The sequence below is a fragment of the Danio rerio genome, chromosome 5, assembly GCF_049306965.1.
Source record: "Danio rerio strain Tuebingen ecotype United States chromosome 5, GRCz12tu, whole genome shotgun sequence".
Taxonomy (NCBI): domain Eukaryota; kingdom Metazoa; phylum Chordata; class Actinopteri; order Cypriniformes; family Danionidae; genus Danio; species Danio rerio.
This window is the reverse complement of record NC_133180.1, coordinates 64566043-64583849: the sequence shown is the minus strand read 5'-3', so window position 1 is coordinate 64583849 and position 17807 is coordinate 64566043. Positions and strand designations below refer to the sequence as shown.

General features: G+C 34.2%; 1 protein-coding gene across 8 annotated transcripts in view; it reads left to right on the top strand.

Annotated features, from left to right (window-relative positions):
* arhgef12b (Rho guanine nucleotide exchange factor (GEF) 12b) overlaps positions 1-17807 on the top strand; it is a 135121-nt gene that overhangs the window by 109919 nt on the left and 7395 nt on the right. For 4 of the 8 annotated variants that reach the window (XM_073951518.1, XM_073951514.1, XM_073951516.1 and 1 more), the window contains 11 exons: positions 733-858; positions 938-1052; positions 3010-3110; positions 3204-3281; positions 7040-7115; positions 7332-7499; positions 9513-9600; positions 11861-11938; positions 12027-12121; positions 13591-13851; positions 16511-16741. In XM_073951518.1, the coding sequence (XP_073807619.1) occupies positions 733-858; positions 938-1052; positions 3010-3110; positions 3204-3281; positions 7040-7115; positions 7332-7499; positions 9513-9600; positions 11861-11938; positions 12027-12121; positions 13591-13851; positions 16511-16741 (1417 nt within the window). Of the gene's footprint in view, positions 1-732; positions 859-937; positions 1053-3009; positions 3111-3203; positions 3282-7039; positions 7116-7331; positions 7500-9512; positions 9601-11860; positions 11939-12026; positions 12122-13587; positions 13852-16510; positions 16742-17807 lie in introns of all 8 variants that reach the window. The other 4 variants (XM_073951517.1, XM_009301887.5, XM_017356362.4 and 1 more) reach the window with 1 other exon arrangement.

Here is a 17807-nt window from a genome sequence, read left to right as displayed (position 1 = left end):
CATGCACATTGAGCAAGCTGAAACACAACACACACAAAAAGTGTAATGAATGAGGGGGCATGTCTACATAACAAAATCTAAATCAAGTCATTTTTAGCATGCCTAAGTTTAATTTATGCATATAAAATATATTTTCCTAACAACAAAATTGTGGCTAGTAAAAATTGCGAGTGGCTAGTAATGTTAGAAATCTACTAGCTACAGTGGCTGGTGATCAAAAAAGTTAATGATGATAAATATTATGAAATAAATTGTTTTATGGGATAGTTCACTCAAAAATAAAAATGTACTCTCTCTCAAGTGGTTTTAAACCTTTATGAGTTACTTTGTTTTTCTTTTAAACTCAAACAAACCTTTTGAACAATGTTAGAAATCAGTAACTGCTGACTTCCATAGTAGGAAAAACATATATATAATGGAACTCTGGTTTTTAACATTTTTCAAAATGTCAGCCTTTGTGTTGAGAAAAGAATCGGAAAAAAAAACTACTTAAAAAAAAAACAATAGCAAACATGGTGTGTTCAAATACATGAAATAATAATACCTGTCTCCACATATCTCTTTATTTATTAAATACTAATTATTTTTATTGCACCACTAAAGTTCTTTGTGCTCTCCTTAAATTATCTTTTAAATTGCGAGTGAATGAACTTCTTACAGACAGCATGAGCATCATACTCGACTAAAACCAGTTAGCATTAGTTTCACATTCACCTATGTCTTTATCCACAGTTCAGTGAAGAAGAGGAGGATAAGATCAAGAGAGCGGTGGGCACCTACTGCAGTAACCAGCCCTTCGCCCTGGAGCTCATCAAGAGCAAACAGAAGAAAGACCAGCGCTTCAATGCCTTCATACAGGTCAGATGATGCTGGTTTAATTATCCTTGTGTTTCCTATCTAGCCATTATATCTTTAATGTCGAAGTGTTTTATTGTAGGAGACAGAGAGCAACCGTCATTGTCGCAGGCTGCAGTTGAAAGACATTATTCCTGTGGAGACGTTACGACTCACAAAGTATCCTCTTCTGCTGGAGAACATCGCCAAATACACAGGTTCATCAGCTTTATTTAGCACTCATTTGAACTTGTGTTATATTAAAAAATGTTGGTACATTTGTTGTTTAGTGTGACATTAATACAAGAGATTATAATTATTCATTTCATTTTCTAATATTGAAATGTCTCTAATTGTGGCAGATTTATTTTACGATGTTGTTTTTTCCATCAGTAAAAAATACACTTAATTATTAATAATATTTTATATATTATATGTGTTCGTTTTTTCCACTTTTTAAATAAGTTACACATAAATTTAAATATTGAAATCTCTGCTTAATTGAACTCTAGATTGAATCCTATACAGTGTTGTTTATTTATCTCAGCTAAAATGAATATTACAATTAATAATATTATTTGAAATATTACAGTGTAAATCTGTAATTCTGATAAAATAACAATTTTGTTTTGGATCCTATTTGAAATAATATTTCAAGCATTGATATATCTGCTACATTAACAACTATTTACTGCTGTCTTTTGATGATCACAAATACATCATTTAAGTAATGAAATATGTTCAAATATTACAGCATCTGTACATTTCTTAAATGTCTTTAAATAATATTAATAATAATAACAACAATTAATATGCTGAGATATTTTCCCAGAGATGGGTTGCGGCTTGAAGGGCATCCGCTGCGTAAAAACGTGCTGGATAAGTTGGCGGTTCATTCCGCTGTGGCGACCTCGGATTAATAAAGGGACTAAGCCGACAAGAAAATGAATGAATGATGAGATATGTGCTAAATTAACAACTATTATTGACCATGTCCTCAAAAAATAAAATGAGTAAAATTGCATAATTTGTTAAACTGACAAACTTCCTTCACGCTTTTGTCGTTTTCATCAGTAAAAATACAAATAATAAACATATTATAAAATATTAATATTGTCCCCAGTTTAATTTCATTTTCATTATGACTACATTATAATACATACTAATAATATATATATATATATATATATATATATATATATATATATATATGTGTATATATATATATATATATATATATATATATATATATATATATATATATATATATATATAAAATACAATTTTTGCATTATAATAAATAATATACACTATACTACTATATTATATTATTAAATAAAATATTTGATATATTTTAATCAAATCTGACATATTTTATTTACCATTTAAATCAGTTTTATGAGGAAAAAATGCATGGTGCCATATGAGTCTCTAAAACTAAAACTCGTCTTCTATTACAGTGACAGCACAGATGTCTGTATCGCGGTCTGTTTTTGCCAGATTGATCTTAAGACCCTTTTCACACATCCTGCATCACACATTCGCAGAAGTACTGATTCTAGTTGCCTTCAGAGGAAAAACTTTGCTAGTGTGACTGTGTAAGGAAAGACTTGAGGACATAAACATAACACATAACAGCCACCCATCATACAACTGTCATTTAAAGCTGTCTGGTAATACAAAGAACATGAAATAAAAAGAGAACAGATTCAAGAGCCATGTATATAAAATGTTAGATGCAATAATGCAAATTCCATCACAAACTTTAGTTTGTCACAATTTGTGCTAATAACTACTAGCTTATTACCTGCCCATTATTAAGATATAAACTGTTTAGTAATATTTATAAAGTATGATCTTAATCTACATCCCCAATCCTGCCGATTACCTAAACCCAACTACCACATTACTAACTATAAATTAGCAGCAAATTAGTAGTTTATTGAGCTAATAGTCTTAGTTAATGGTTTGTTAATAGTGTGAATTGTGACTTAAGATAAAGTGTTACCTAACATTGCGTACTGTTGAATGAAAGTATTCGATTGTGGATTTAAAACTTTTTAGACAGATTGATGTAATAAACTGATTGTGTAATAATGGTGGCAGGCTAAATGACAGAAATATTTAGCTGTGTAAGTCTGTAATCCTTCAATGATTCTTGTTGTTGGATGGCAGAGGACTCTGAGGAGAGAAGTAAAGTGAAACGGGCTGGCGAATGCTGTAGAAAGATCCTCACTCACGTCAACCAGGAGGTGAAGGAAGCCGAAAACAAGCAGGTTAGCAGATAATACAGTGGAAAACCTGACTTTAGCTCAGTCCACACAATCTGACACAATCAAACCATGATTCTGACTTTCTGCTGCCCCCAGAGGCTGGAGGACTACCAGAGAAGACTGGACCTGTCCTCACTGAAGCAGAGCGAAAACCCCATGATAGCAGAGTTCAAGGTCAGAGCACGCTTATTAACCTAGAACCTATAAAAAAAAAAAAAAATGTACAATAAGGTGCACAAGTGTTCTCCTATCAACACAATAATAAATAATAAATAATTATCTTTAAATATTAAGATATTTGTAAATTTTACCAAATTGTTGACTATACGACATATTTTTCTACCATGTTACTTTATTTTTGTGTTTTCATTAGCAAAAATACAAATATTATATCAGTAGTAATATTTTACATATTAATATCTACTGATCTGGCAAATATTATTTATTCTTTGTCTACAACTTACAGACAATAAGACTAAACTTAGTTATTTATATATTTATTTTTTTTTAAATATCAGTTTACATTTCCAAACATTAGCTTTGAAATTACCTACAGTGGGTGACACTTTAAAATGACCATTAACGCCACGGTATTAAGGGATTATGAATGTGTTTTAAGGTATAAAAGCAGTTTGCGACTATGCCGTCAGTGTGCACAAAGGGACGGGATGCGAATGGACAGAAATATACAGTAGCTGTATACACTCGTACTTGTAAATGAAAATGAAATAATGAAATAAAGCATTACAATTCCTTCATTAATCATTAAAACTTGTTAACAAGCTTTATTATCATTGTAAACTGTGCAATGTGCAATGAGGGTTATATTTGAAAATTAAAGCTAAAGAAATAAAAGACGTCTAAAATAAAAGTACAAACATGCAAACATACACAAATAAATAAATAAATAAATAAAGCTGGGTTTTAGCCTAATATAGAAAGATGTACGGTGTTTGTTAATTTAAAGTGATAGGACTAAGACAGCCAATAAATAAGCTTTTTCATTTACAGTTTTCATTTACTTATATTTTCTGTTGATTTTTATTTTTCTCATTTTTTGTCTTAATGATTGTACATAAATAAATAATTAAATAGGCCTAAATAATTATTTATTTAAAGACATTACCAGCAAAACACAGAGCAATGGTCCTTTGCATGGTCCAAAGGGCGCTTAAATTAAAAGCATGAAAATAAATTGACCTTTCTCAAGCAGATCACTAAAATAATAATAGAAATAATTTAGCTCCAGGACGTAAATTAACTCTAGCAAGTTTATTTGTAATTTAGTTTCAGTTCAGTTTTTTTTAAACGTCAATGTCTTCCTTCGAATTATAATTTTTTTTTTTTTTTTTTTTTTTTACTTTTTAAACTATTATTGTTCCAGTATCTTTTGTGTTTTAGGGTGTTTTCACACCTAGATTTTTGTTTCAGAACCTGTCTCAACTGCCCAGTTACCGCGGTTTGTTTGGCATATGTGAATCCAGCAATTGCACTCAGATCCCTGCCAAAACAATCACTTCGAGATCGCCTGAATGAAGTGGTCTCGGCTCCATTAAAGCGAACTCTGGAGCAGATCGATTGTAGGAAAAAAGTAATGCGATACGATCCGAGCCCTGCTATATCACAGTGTATTAGGAACATGTAATAGGCATATATACGGCTATATAAAGAGAAAATGATGAGTAGGGCGGAATGTCATTTCTACCGGTAATTGTGCGTTTCGTGTAAAATACGATAGTCAAAGCATGCTGAGCTATTAACGAGAGCTGTTTATCCGTTGACCTAAATTGCAGTAGTTTATCTGTTATTTCTCTCTAAAATGTAAAGCCTATAATGCATAAACCAATTGCTATGTATGAAAAAAGTCTTACCTCTTCTCTATATTGAGTGACTTTAGGCAAGGGTTGTATGTGCAAAATGTGGTCATACCAAATGTTGATTTGATTTAGTTAATATAAGTTTGTAATGAAGTTAGATGATCACTTGGCCATCACAAAGAAGGAGCTCTGATGAACTATTAAATAATTTATTAATAAAAAATAAAACAAACATGGAGACAAACATCTCCTCGTGGAGACTTGCGCCAACTAAAAGCAAATGTAAAACAAAGTGTCCAGGCCTGATCCTCTCTCGTCATTCACTGCAGTCTCTCTTCCTTTTAAGATCCAGAGCTACTCCGTGAGACTTGAGTTAGGTGATGTGTGCAGGTGTTGTTAATTAGCACTCACACCACCTGCCCGTGTGCCCTCACGCTACAAAGTTAATTGATAAATAAAATGTGTTTTCGCATTGTTTTTGAAAGCATCATCATTTTACAGCATTTGAACAGTACTGTTGCTTTACAGGTAGGTTTTTTTAAAGCATCTTAGAGATGTCACCAAAGTTCTTCTGGATTGATTTTGTCTTAGTTTGTTGTTTTTTCATGTCATTCCAGACAGACAAGATGATGGTCAGAACACATCTTTGGCTGTTGTCAGACTCCTTGTGCAGACAATAATCTCGCTTTATAATTACAATTAATGACAAAACTAATGTTTGAAATTGTAAATTGATATTTCAAACTGACATGCCACAGAAAAATATAGAAATAACTGACTTTTTTTTTAACTGCCCTGTACAGTTTAATTACAACTCTGCTCCAACACATATAGCTGTAGGTTTCAAACGAGCCTAAAGTACTAAGTACAATTACTATGATCAGGTGTGTTTACTTAGAGTTGGAACTAAACTGTGCAGAGCTGCGGCCCTCCAGGAACAGAGTTTGACTCCCCTGATTTAGAATGTTAATTGTTCTCCTCCTGTTCAAATTCTACATTGAATGGCGCATACAACATATATACATATTCAAATATGTGTATATAGCGGTAATACGGTAATATGGTATACTGTGGGATCTAAAAATAGCAACGGTGTCAGTTTCAATACCGTGATACCGTCATAAAAAGCAGTGCTCTTATAGGAGACAACCACTAAATATAATTTATTTAATGCCAACAAATGCGTATGCGTGATTGTCATCACGGTACAGTGTGGAGGAGAGAGAGAGAGAGAGAGGTGAGGTAAGATGGTGAGTCGCGCACCAAGCAGTGTGTGTGTGTCTGTTTGTGTGTGTAAATAAGAGAGCATGCTGTGTGTCTGGTGCTCTCTCTTTCTGTGTGTGTGTGTGTGTGTGTGTGTGTGTGTGTGTGTGTGTGTGTGTGTGTGTGTGTGTGTGTGTGTGTGTGTGTGTGTGTGTGTGTGTGTAAATGAGAGAGAGAGAGACAGCACCAAGCGACGCACGATTGTTAGACTGCGCGACTGCTCTCTTTCAAGTTACTGACTGCTCCTGCGCTTTATTTGGAAAAACCCAAACATACACACACACACGCACAGAGAGAGAGAGACGGTGGAGAGAGAGAGAGCATCCCACGCAGATCTCTAAAATGAACAAGACACACAGGTGAACGCAAAGGTCGCATATCCGGTATTCAGTTTCTGAATGGTTTAGGCACAAGCCAACAGTTTGGTGACGCTGTTTGAGCCTTACATCATATATTTTTTTATTATGCATGGTAATACCGGACACCAGGGTAAAATAGGGAGGAGGTTTGGCGGTATCAAAATTTGGATACTGCCCAAGCCTAGTTTGTATAGGACAATGTTAACAAGGTTACATGCATGAAACTATTTAGAAAAATGTCGTTGCACAAACAGGTTGAAAAGTGTTTTCTTATTAGCTTTTCTAAGCAAATTACTTTTTTATTGATACTTTTCAGAAGCCACCTGCTAACAGTAAAATAGCATAAAAACTATGTAAAAACTAACTAACAATAGTTATTATACCCTTTTATGTGTTGCAGGCATATTTAAATGTTAAGACATCTGCTAATTTAACAAATATCATTTACCATTTTATATCTATTTCATGATTTTTTTTTTCTCTCCATGTCCAGAGCTTGGACTTGACCAAGAGGAAGATGGTGCACGAGGGGCCGCTGTCCTGGAAGGTCAACAAAGACAAAACCATTGGTGGGTGTGACTTTTTTACAGAATTAATATATATAGACCAAACTCACAGTAGGTCAATATCCTAAAGATCTCTTACAGGTGCAGTAATTCTGAAGAAGAAAATCACTTTTGACTGTGTTTGCCACAAAGCGACATCAAGGCAAAACCGAATGCTGTGAACAAGTGATGTCTTGTAATGTCATTGTGAAATGATTTCATGTGCGTGTGTGTTTTCAGAGCTGTACACGTTGCTGCTGGAGGATATATTGGTGCTACTTCAAAGGCAGGATGAGAAGCTGATCTTAAAATGCCACAGTAAGAATCTGGCGGGCACCGCTGAGACCAAACACATCTTCAGCCCCATCATCAAGCTCAGCACTGTGATGGTGCGCTCCGTTGCCACCGGTACGATAACAGAGATGTTAAAATCTGACAATGTGAATGCTTAAAGCTGTAGTTCACCCCAAAATGAAATATGACTCATTTGTCAAAAATGCACAGTGTAGTAATTTACAATTAAATCAAAGGTTTCTGTTAACGGAACAATTTTTCAAATGATCTTATAATTATCAAAAAACAGAGAAATATTCTGTAGCATTTTTTTTAAAGGTGCAGTAGGTGATCTGCCAGAATGCTAGCGTTAGCATAATAGCTTACGTCCCTTCACTGCCATCAAATACCATGGAACCCGCACCGAATAGATGATGAACTGATGATGATAGACAACCTTATATAGCTCTAGACCATGTCATTCACCAGTTAGAAAAATCTTTGAAGACACACACTTTGTCCAGCATAGTTGTTGACAGCCCGGGGGGTGCAGGAAATGTATTTCCCCAAAACTGGCATTGGGGTAAAGTTGGTTTTATATTGGCACAATTACAATAATATCAATTCGGAAAAGTATTGTTTGCAAACTCTACATAGTGAAATCATATAATCAGCCAATGACTATAAAATACAACATCGTTTACTGTCAATAGTGCTAATGGTGTTTAGAAGCCATTCGTATACACTATTTCAGACCCAATATTCAAAGTAGCGTTATAGTGAGAGCTTGTCACAAGAATGTGCAAGGATAAATCAAACTACACCTCAGTAAAGCTGGTTAGGCGGAAGAGCACATTTACTTCTGTTTTGTTAATTAACTAAATAAAAATCAGATCTGAAAAAAATGAGTTCTAAAAACAGAAATACCCTGTCATCTTTTTACATTACATTGACGTCAAGACAACGAGTGACTTTTTATTTTGAATTGTGCTCACTGCACAAAATCTCCTTTTACACTTGAACAACTAAATGAATGCTTAGATCTATCAATTATTGTTGCTGTAAAAGATACTCCATGAACTTAAACATAGTTGATCTTTCACCGGATGTTTTCAGCCACTTAAATGGCATAACGTCATTTCCCTCCAGCGTACAAAAGTATCTTTAACATTGATTCAAGATTTAGAAAAATTTTGAATTTGCATTTTGGGCAGAAGCCCTTTTAAAAAACAATGTTTTCATGGATACAAGGTCACGTTGGTCTTTCAGAAAGAAGTTCAGGTTGATGCTTGCTGAGTTTACCTGATGTCACTCTCTGTCAGCTGTAGATCTGACAGCATGACGGGCTGCACAGAAACGGTTTGAGTTACCTGTCATAATTGAGTTATTTGTCGGCCCGACAATATTTAATTGGATGAACAGTTTTTAGTTCTATGCCTTAACCAGAATATTAAAAATACAAATAAACACATTTAGATTATTTACTTTAATCATTACTATAAGAATGTGAAGAGACTTTTAACCAGCACAACAAAAAATGTTTCTGAAGACAATCTCCTACTGCTCCTTTAATTCAGCATGAATACATATTAATAGTAATATTTTATGTATATTATTACTGCAGATCTTACTAATAGTCTTGGTAATAATAATAAAATAATAATAATAATAATAGGAAGAAGAAGAAAAATAGGCTCTGTATTACTATATTATGTATGTATGTTATGCATATGTATTTAGTTTTACTGTTTGTCCTTTTCATACTAAATTATATGTTTGTATTTCTGACCTTTTTTTTTGCCATCATATGCTCCATTCATTTATAATGAATTTATGAATTTGTGGTTTCTTTTCTCTGTTCAACAAAATTTATTTTGGGAAATATTTGACCGACAAATACCATGAAAAATACCATGGAAGTCAATAGTAGTCAACATTCTTCTAAATATCATCTTTTGAGTTTAGTAGAGGAAAGAAACTCAAAAGGATTTAGAGCCACTTAAGGGTGAGGAAATGGTGACAGAACTTACTTTGTGGGTGAACTATTCCTTTAAGAAGGGTCAAGTCTTTTTTTCTGAATCATGTTATGTATGAAATTTGTTCTTGATGAAGATAAAGTTAAACTAGCATGAAATGACTGTGTTACAGACAACAGGTCGTTCTTTGTGCTGTCGATGTCTGATAATGGAGCCCAGATCTATGAGCTGATGGCCCAGACCGTATCAGAGCAAAAGACGTAAGTGTTGAACGTAAAATTTTCATCTGCCAGGTTCAGAATGCAACAGTTCACTGTAAACAGCAAAAGTCAGTCCGAGGCACTCAAAAAATGTGGAGAAAATATTAAAAAGCCTTCTTGACATGGATTTTCCTTCTAATAGCCATGTCAATAAAGGCTTTTTAATATTTTTCCACATTTTTTGAGTGCCTTAGACTGACTTTTGCTGTTTATTCTGATGAATCTCTGACACAAAGAGCAGCAACACATTAATTAAGCTATCCCTGAGCACTTTTTGAATGATTTTGGATTGACCTCACTATGTTTAGCCTGTAAAACATGATTAATAGAGAATATCTGAATGCATATGTATGTTTAACCGTGTTATTTTTTATATATGTATTATTATAGTAAATATTTTTTATTTGATGACACTATTTAAGTATCACAAAGCAGCAACAAAATAAATGTGCCGCTATCTTTCAATTCTGTTTGTTGGCCATTTGTCAGCAAGAAAGTAATCTTAAAATAAAACGAATTTGATCGAAAAATTATTACTTATTGAAATATTTTTTTACTTAAAGGTGTAGTAGGTGATTGTCTTCAGGAAAAAAATTTGTTGTGCTGGTTGAAAGTCTCATTTCATTGCAAAAGTAATGATTAAAGTAAATGATCTAAATGTTTTTACATGTATTTTTATATTCTGGGTAAGGCATAAAACTAAAAAATGTCTGTCAGCAAATGCAAATTTGAACTACTGCGCACCAGTTTATATGCAGCTCTGCCGTTTGTACGTACACGCGCTGCGAGTGAGAGAGAGAGCGAGAGGGAGAAAGAGAAAGATTATATTATGTATACTTTTTTTTTTAATACTACTATTTACTTTGTTTACTGTGTTTTTTAATAAATATGTATGTTCTTTTATTTTTATGTAAACTTTATAAATGCTTTGGCAATACATTTGTAACATTTGTCAAATTAAATTTTATAAATTATATTAAAATTAATTGAATTGAGAGAGAGAGAGAGAGAGAGAGAGATAGAGAGAGAGAGACAGAGAGAGAGAGACAGAGAGAGAGAGTTAGTTTTGCATGCTAGAAGAAGGAAGACACCATGGCTGAAGTATTTCTTTTAGACAGGTAATGTTGTGTTTTAAAACTATTTTAGCTTCACGCAAAGCTGTTGTACATTGTTATGAATGGGTTATATGCACTGAAGTGTTGTTCAGCCACTGAAATCTTTCATCGATAAATTGATGTGACTATTTTCAGTTTCATAAGGTCCTTTTACAGCATCGATAATGTAGATTTATATTTAGTTTAACAACAAAACATCAGTAAATAACGCTATTTCGCCTAGCCTGCTTTACTGAGCTAAAGTTGGTTTTATATTTACGTCACATTGGTTCATTTTTGAACAATGACAACCAGTGGCTCGTTCCCTATATTGTTTACCATGCTGCTCTGAATATTCGGTCAGAAATAGCATGTAATTATGGCTTAGTAATAAGTGTAATTCCTGCACGCCGCTGGCCAACCACTAGTTGCTTTAGCTCAACACATAAGAGAGGGTTCTGCTGTCATCTTTAAGGTGCACACGCTCGTGTTTCAAGACACGTGGCTTTGGACGACAGAGGAGGGATTGTGTTTCAGAGTTTTATGCTAACCGATTAGCATTGTGGCAGATCGCCTACTGCACCTTTAATATTTTGGTATTTAAAAAAAATTAGAGGTCTCAGTAAATGTGTTGTGTTTTATTTTTACATAAATAATATATTAAAATAAAAAATATATTTGTTATCCTGAATGACGATAGATCATTATTTCCATTTATTTTTCAATATTGGATTTTAGTTTTGAAACATTAACATGCTTACATTGCATGTGCTTTGTATGTGAATAAAGCCAAGTTGTTTATTTGGTAATGTAGACAACAAAATATAAGTTAAACATCTTTCATTTTATGTGCTTTTGTGATTTTTATTAGTTCTTGAATTTGTAATATTTCTATAGGTTTGTAGATGTTATATAAAGTATATTATAGAATATTTTAATTGTATTTTTATTGTTGTTGGTGTTTACATTTCTAATCAAAGTTTTCCATTAAATATGTATTTGTAACTTTATTTTAACTTGTTTTTGTTTATTTTTTATTAAATGTTTTACTTTTAGCTATATTACAAGCATGAACAGATTTTTTAAATAGCTTTAATTTTACTTGTTTGTAAAATAGTCTGTTGTTCGCTGCAGGTTTTGATCATTTGTGATTTTCTTCTCACTAGGTGGCAGTGTCTAATCACACAAAGAGCAGACTGCATGAAGACCAAACTACACAACATCATTCCATTACCTCAGACCGAGTGAGTTAAAGCTTTCAGGTATTACCAGAGAGGTACTGTAGTATTGCTTTGTAGGCAATAAGGTGATGTTATAAAACATGTTTTACAGTGGGGAACGTGAAGAGGTGGAGATGATCAACTCTGGTGTTCAGAAGCTAAGCAAAGACACTGAACCGATTACTTTAGCGAGCATCCAGTCTCCAGGTAAACATTTGCCTTCATTTGTTTTTATTAAAGGATGTTTGAGCAAATATTAAGCAGGTAATCTGGAAATAAAGTACTTCATATACATACACTACAGAAAATATTAATAGATCACTTAAAAATAATTAAACATGATTTTAATTTATTATGACATTTCCTCAAATTTAAATAAAAAATGTTTTCATTCGTTGTTGCCTAAAATAAAAAAGAGCTTTTGGACTTGTTTAATAAGTGTTGATGATTGAACATTTTATTTTAAAATGGGAAGAAATGGAATCAGTAGTTTACAGAATAAACAAAAATACACTTAATTATATGCAAATAAATGCTCTAAATGACAGTTAATTTACATAATATGATGATCTTAATAAATCTAATAATGAATATAATGTTTTAGTGTACAGCTCTCATTCAGTTTAACAGATATAGAATATTTATGTAAAAATAAGACAGCATTTATCACTTATTAAACATAAAAGCATGGTATATTTTGTGTTATTCTATGCTACATGCCTACAGCAATATCACCCTGTAGCTCAAGACTGGTAACTCACTGAAGCTAAGCAGAGTTCAGTCCTAATGGCCCAGTAAAGCAATAGGGACACTATGAGACGTTAAACTGAGGTCCTAAAAGTCCCATGACACTTCTCTTATAGGGGTTGTAACCCCAGTGTCCCAGCACTTAGTAATCATAGCCTCCCAATCATGTCCATCCAATTGGCTCTATCTCTATCTTTCCACTCCACCTATAGCTGAAGTGTGGTGAGCGCAATGGCACTGTTGGTGTGTGGAGAGACCCCCTCTCATGATTGTGATGGTTGTATGCCCATACATGATTAATGCGCTATATAAATACACATTCCTTAAATAAACAAAACTTTTTTATTTTAAACTGGGAAGAAATTAAATCAGTAATTTACAGAATTTAAAAACAATTACATTTAATTATTCAATACTCTAAATACTCTAAAAAATACTCAAAAAATGACAATGTTAATTGACATTGATGTTCATAATATAATAATGAATATAAAAGATAAAATGATAAAAAAATGTTCGGCCATCATTCAGCATAACAGATATATGTATGTAAAAATAAAACATCACTTATGTTTATTATTAGGCAACATTATACAAATCTAGCACTTAAGAAATCAAGCAAATGCAAACATTAATCTGACCAGCTGTCATTTTCTGGGAGAAAACCCCTCACTGAATGACAGTACCTACTAAAGAAGTGTCACCAGACTTTTATAGAATAAAACAAATATTACAATTCTCACATTTTTATTTATTTATTTTACAACAGATACCTAATAAATCCAGAGAACATTTTCTAATGGTCTCTATTTTTACTATAGTACTTGTTTAACTGGATGTAGCTTTGGCACTAGCAAAACATACATTATCCATCCTCAAAAACATTATAAAAAAATTAAAAAGTGAGTTTCATTCTATATTTTCAGTAGAAAAAGACGACACTGAGGTCATCCCAACCCCAATACCCAGCACCAACCCCTTTGAGAACAAATCTGATGAGGAGGCTGAAGAAGAGGAGGAAAACTCTCTACAGGACCAGGCTGAAGACGATGAAGCGTTTGTTGTGGCAGATCTGAGCGATCGACTGACGTTCCTGAAACAGCGCTCCAGACTCGGCATCGCCATCGATGAGGACGAGGCCGAAGTCTTCGAGCTGCAGCCGCTCATAGCTGATGAAGCTCTCAGGACATGTGAGTAGAAAACACTGCTGTTGTCTAACTATGAGCTTTCCTGTCATCGTACTGATAATCAGATACAAACATTACAATTGAATATAAAAAAAATTTATACTGTTGAAATGGTGGTCCTTGATAACTCATAAAATGCACATCAGTGGCTTCCAGCACTGTCAGAAATAAAGCAAAAACATTATTGACGTTACCTTTCACGTATGAGCGGGTGCAGCCATCGGAATCACTTTGTCTTGAGATTTCCAGTTTCATTCACTTCCATTGACTTTTAGACGTTAAAAACAGCTCGTTATGCTGCTTGATGTTGCAAACTAATATTATCTCATTATATTATTCAAGCCTTCAAAAATGGTGCACTTTTTATCAAATCACTTCTATTGTCACATCAGCAGCAGCACGTATGCTATGATGAGTGAAAAGCTTAGGTGCTGGCTCCAGACGGTACAAAATACAACGACATGCAACAGCATACTCCCACAAAAAACAGGACAGTGTAAAATCGGTCATGTTGACAGCAATACGTACAATGAATAAGTGTACACATAGTTGTAGGCAATATTGTAAGTATGGATTGGTTAAAGTGCAGTGCATGCTACATCTTGATGGTGTGCAGTGAGGGTATGGAAGAGTTTGTGTGGGGTGTGTTAAGTGTTCATCAGCCTGATAGTCTGAGGGAAGAAACTTTCCCTCAGTCGGCTGGTGCATGACCAGATGCTGCGGAACAGTCTGCCTGAGGGCAGCAGAGAGAAAAGTCTATGGCTTGGGTGGCTGGAGTTGCTGATGACCCCAAAAAATACTGTTTTAGATTTCATCTCTTATATATTTATTGCAGTTGATGTATTTTTATTGTTCTATTTTTATTATTATTATTATAGAAAAAGTGATAGTTATAAAATGCTTTAAGTATGATCATGATTGATGGTTTTGCCATGAAATGGTCAGAGAAGCTGAAATGGCAGTGAATTCAAAACTCTCTATATTATATTCTTTTTATGTATAGTCATGAACACACGTTTGCAGAGCAAGTAGTCTGACCATTTTTCTGCTGTTTTATTTTCCTATTCATTTCTAAAGTTCTGAAATAATCATAAAAACAAAGTCAATAGGCATACCTGTCAACACTGGAATGCGAAAACAAGGGATATGCCCACCATAATAAGGGATACCCCCCCAAAAAAATCCCCAAATTAGTATCATTAATATGTTTTAATATTAATATTTGCTATATACATATATATATATATATATATATATATATATATATATATATATATATATATATATATATATAGTATACATTAGCAGCAAATAAATTAACAAACAGTTCAGCTTATTAAAATAATAGCTATTAAAAAGAAATAGAATTAAGTTATTAAGTCTTTTCTGCACTGTATAACCTACACAATGCACACATCTAACATTATGCATGATGCAAGCATTTGATTGCTTTCCTAACTCATTTAGGACAAAATTAGTTGTGTTTGGAAAAAAACCCTCCAAGTTCGACATCTTTAGATGTTATCATTATTAATTATGTGTATATGTCTGTTCAAACATGTACCCAAAACCCAGACTTTCGCTCTGCTTCAAATCGCGTGTACATAATCTAGCATCTATTCATCCCTATGGAGTGCGTCAGCTGACACTCATGCACCGCTATATGATGGTTTTGAGAGTGCATATGAGGGGCAACAGCACCTGTCATGTAAAGCAAAGGAATCCTGCCATTTTTATATTTCTTTCAAAGTGTTTTCTTGCCTAAATAAAATGAAAGCATTGAACAGACTCACATTTAAGAGCAACCTGGTGGTTCGGCGGTATGGGTTGCATATAAGGAGGATTGACTCTTTTTTGCCACCTTCATAGAAAGATTAAAAATACAGAAGAAATGCGGGAAAACACCTTTACGGGATGATAGTAAAGGTGTAAACTAGATAGAACTGTAAAATACAGGAGAATCACAGGAAAAACGGGAGAGTTGACAGGTATGTCAATAGGTGCAGTATGTAGGATTGACAACTAGTGGTTGAGCAAGGTATTGCAAAACATTGGAGAGGGTTTTTTTTTTTTCACCCAGCCCCTCCTCCTACAACTCAAAGCCGGTTGCCAGATTTACAACACAAACAGGAGTGAGCATGCCTGATGATTGAGCCTCACCATGCAATCTGCTCAGCTCCCCCTTCTGGAGTTTTGTTTCTCTGAATCTGTGTTTTATTTTGGAGGCTGCTGCTGACATTTTTGGATGTGCCCACACTTACTGAGACTGACTGAAATGAAATACGATATGTTTTCCACCAAGGCAACCTGAAGTGCTGAAATATAATTCTGGCTATAGGTGAAGTTACTCAGACCTAAACAAAGACCACCAAATCTTTAATCAAAGTCTGACCATTTACTTTTGCGTTTGGAGCGGCGGTTCCTCTCTGATGATGTCATTTTGACAGCTTCAGTCACCATTAACCACGCCCCTCTTACCATTAGTTTGCTATTAGTAAATGATGTGCACAAAGAAAGCCCCACCCACCTCATACTCCCATCAGTATACTGAAATAAAAGTCTTAGCACTTTCCGGTTCATGCAGACTTTAAATAAAAAAAAAATATATATATATTAAACTTGATCTGTAACCGTATAAATCCTCTTCATTTCTGTCTTTCAGTGGCGACATTGAGGCAACTCCTGATCAACCAGTTTTCCGGTCAGGAGGACACAGACAGAGAGAACAAGAGTGAAGATCAACAGGAGCATATAGAGATGACGTGCCCTCAGCAGGGCTCAGACGACAGCGCTGCCATCCAGTCTCCGCTTGAGAACGGCTCAGACAGAGGAGAGAATCCACAGGAACTACCATCCGGGGACACCGGCTTCTTTGAGACGTCTGAAGATTGTGGTGCGTGTTTGGCCTGTTTCTTTAAAAATACTTTCCTTTATTCTACAATAATGCCACCCCGACCCTCTAATACCCTGTTTGTTACATTACTGTTTGACCAGTTAAGAAGTGGATCATTTAGTAACATGAATAGAATGGCTGCGTCTGTAGTATGTCTAAATTCATAGTACTTGAAAAACATTAGGCAAGATGACCAACGACTTCCGGTAAGGTTTTGTAGTGTGCATGCACTGGATTCTACAGTATAATATCCCATAATGCCATGTGAGATTCGTGAATGGGAGTCAAATGACCCAACTATTGTGTAGTAAATTCAAATGTAGTACCTACTTGAGCGATTTCAAACACAGCCAATGACTGCAGAATACAATAAGGCACATGACATTAGCATGTATTTACGGTCTTGGACAACCATCAAGTATAAAGTATAATGGTCATGTTAAAAAAAAAAAAAAGATTTTGAGAAAGATGTGTATACATGTGGTAAACCATATTATAACATGGCTCTCTGAAAAACTTCATTCTGATTGGTCAATTGTGACATTACAAGGTATGCTATTCCTCGATTACAACTAATTACACGGGCTCTTCCGGGGACTTTAAATGGTTCAGTGGTTGCCCCTTTCTGATTCCTTAGTTTTTTGCATGTTTGCCACGCTTTACTGTTTCAGAGCATCAAACAAATTGAAATACTAGTTAAAGATAACAAAAGTAATCCCATCATGAAGATTTCGAATTAAGGTTTTTGTTATTATAAAAAAATCAGAAACTACATAACCCTGTATGAACAATAATGTTTGCTTCTCTTGAAAACTGACGTCTGGTTTATGTAAACCTTAACTTCCGGTTTATCTTGGTGGATAGTTTAAGCAGAGGTTTTCTTACTATAGGGAGGTGAAAATATCTGCATCACCAACAACACTACTACATGCTCAGGCATTGTTGTGTGTTGGTTTTGAATTGCCTTTAATCTACACTCCTCTAAACATGTACTGTACGCACAAGACAGGCATTTTCATAGACTCTTGTTTTGGGGTGTTTACACTCGCTACGCTTCCAGCCACCT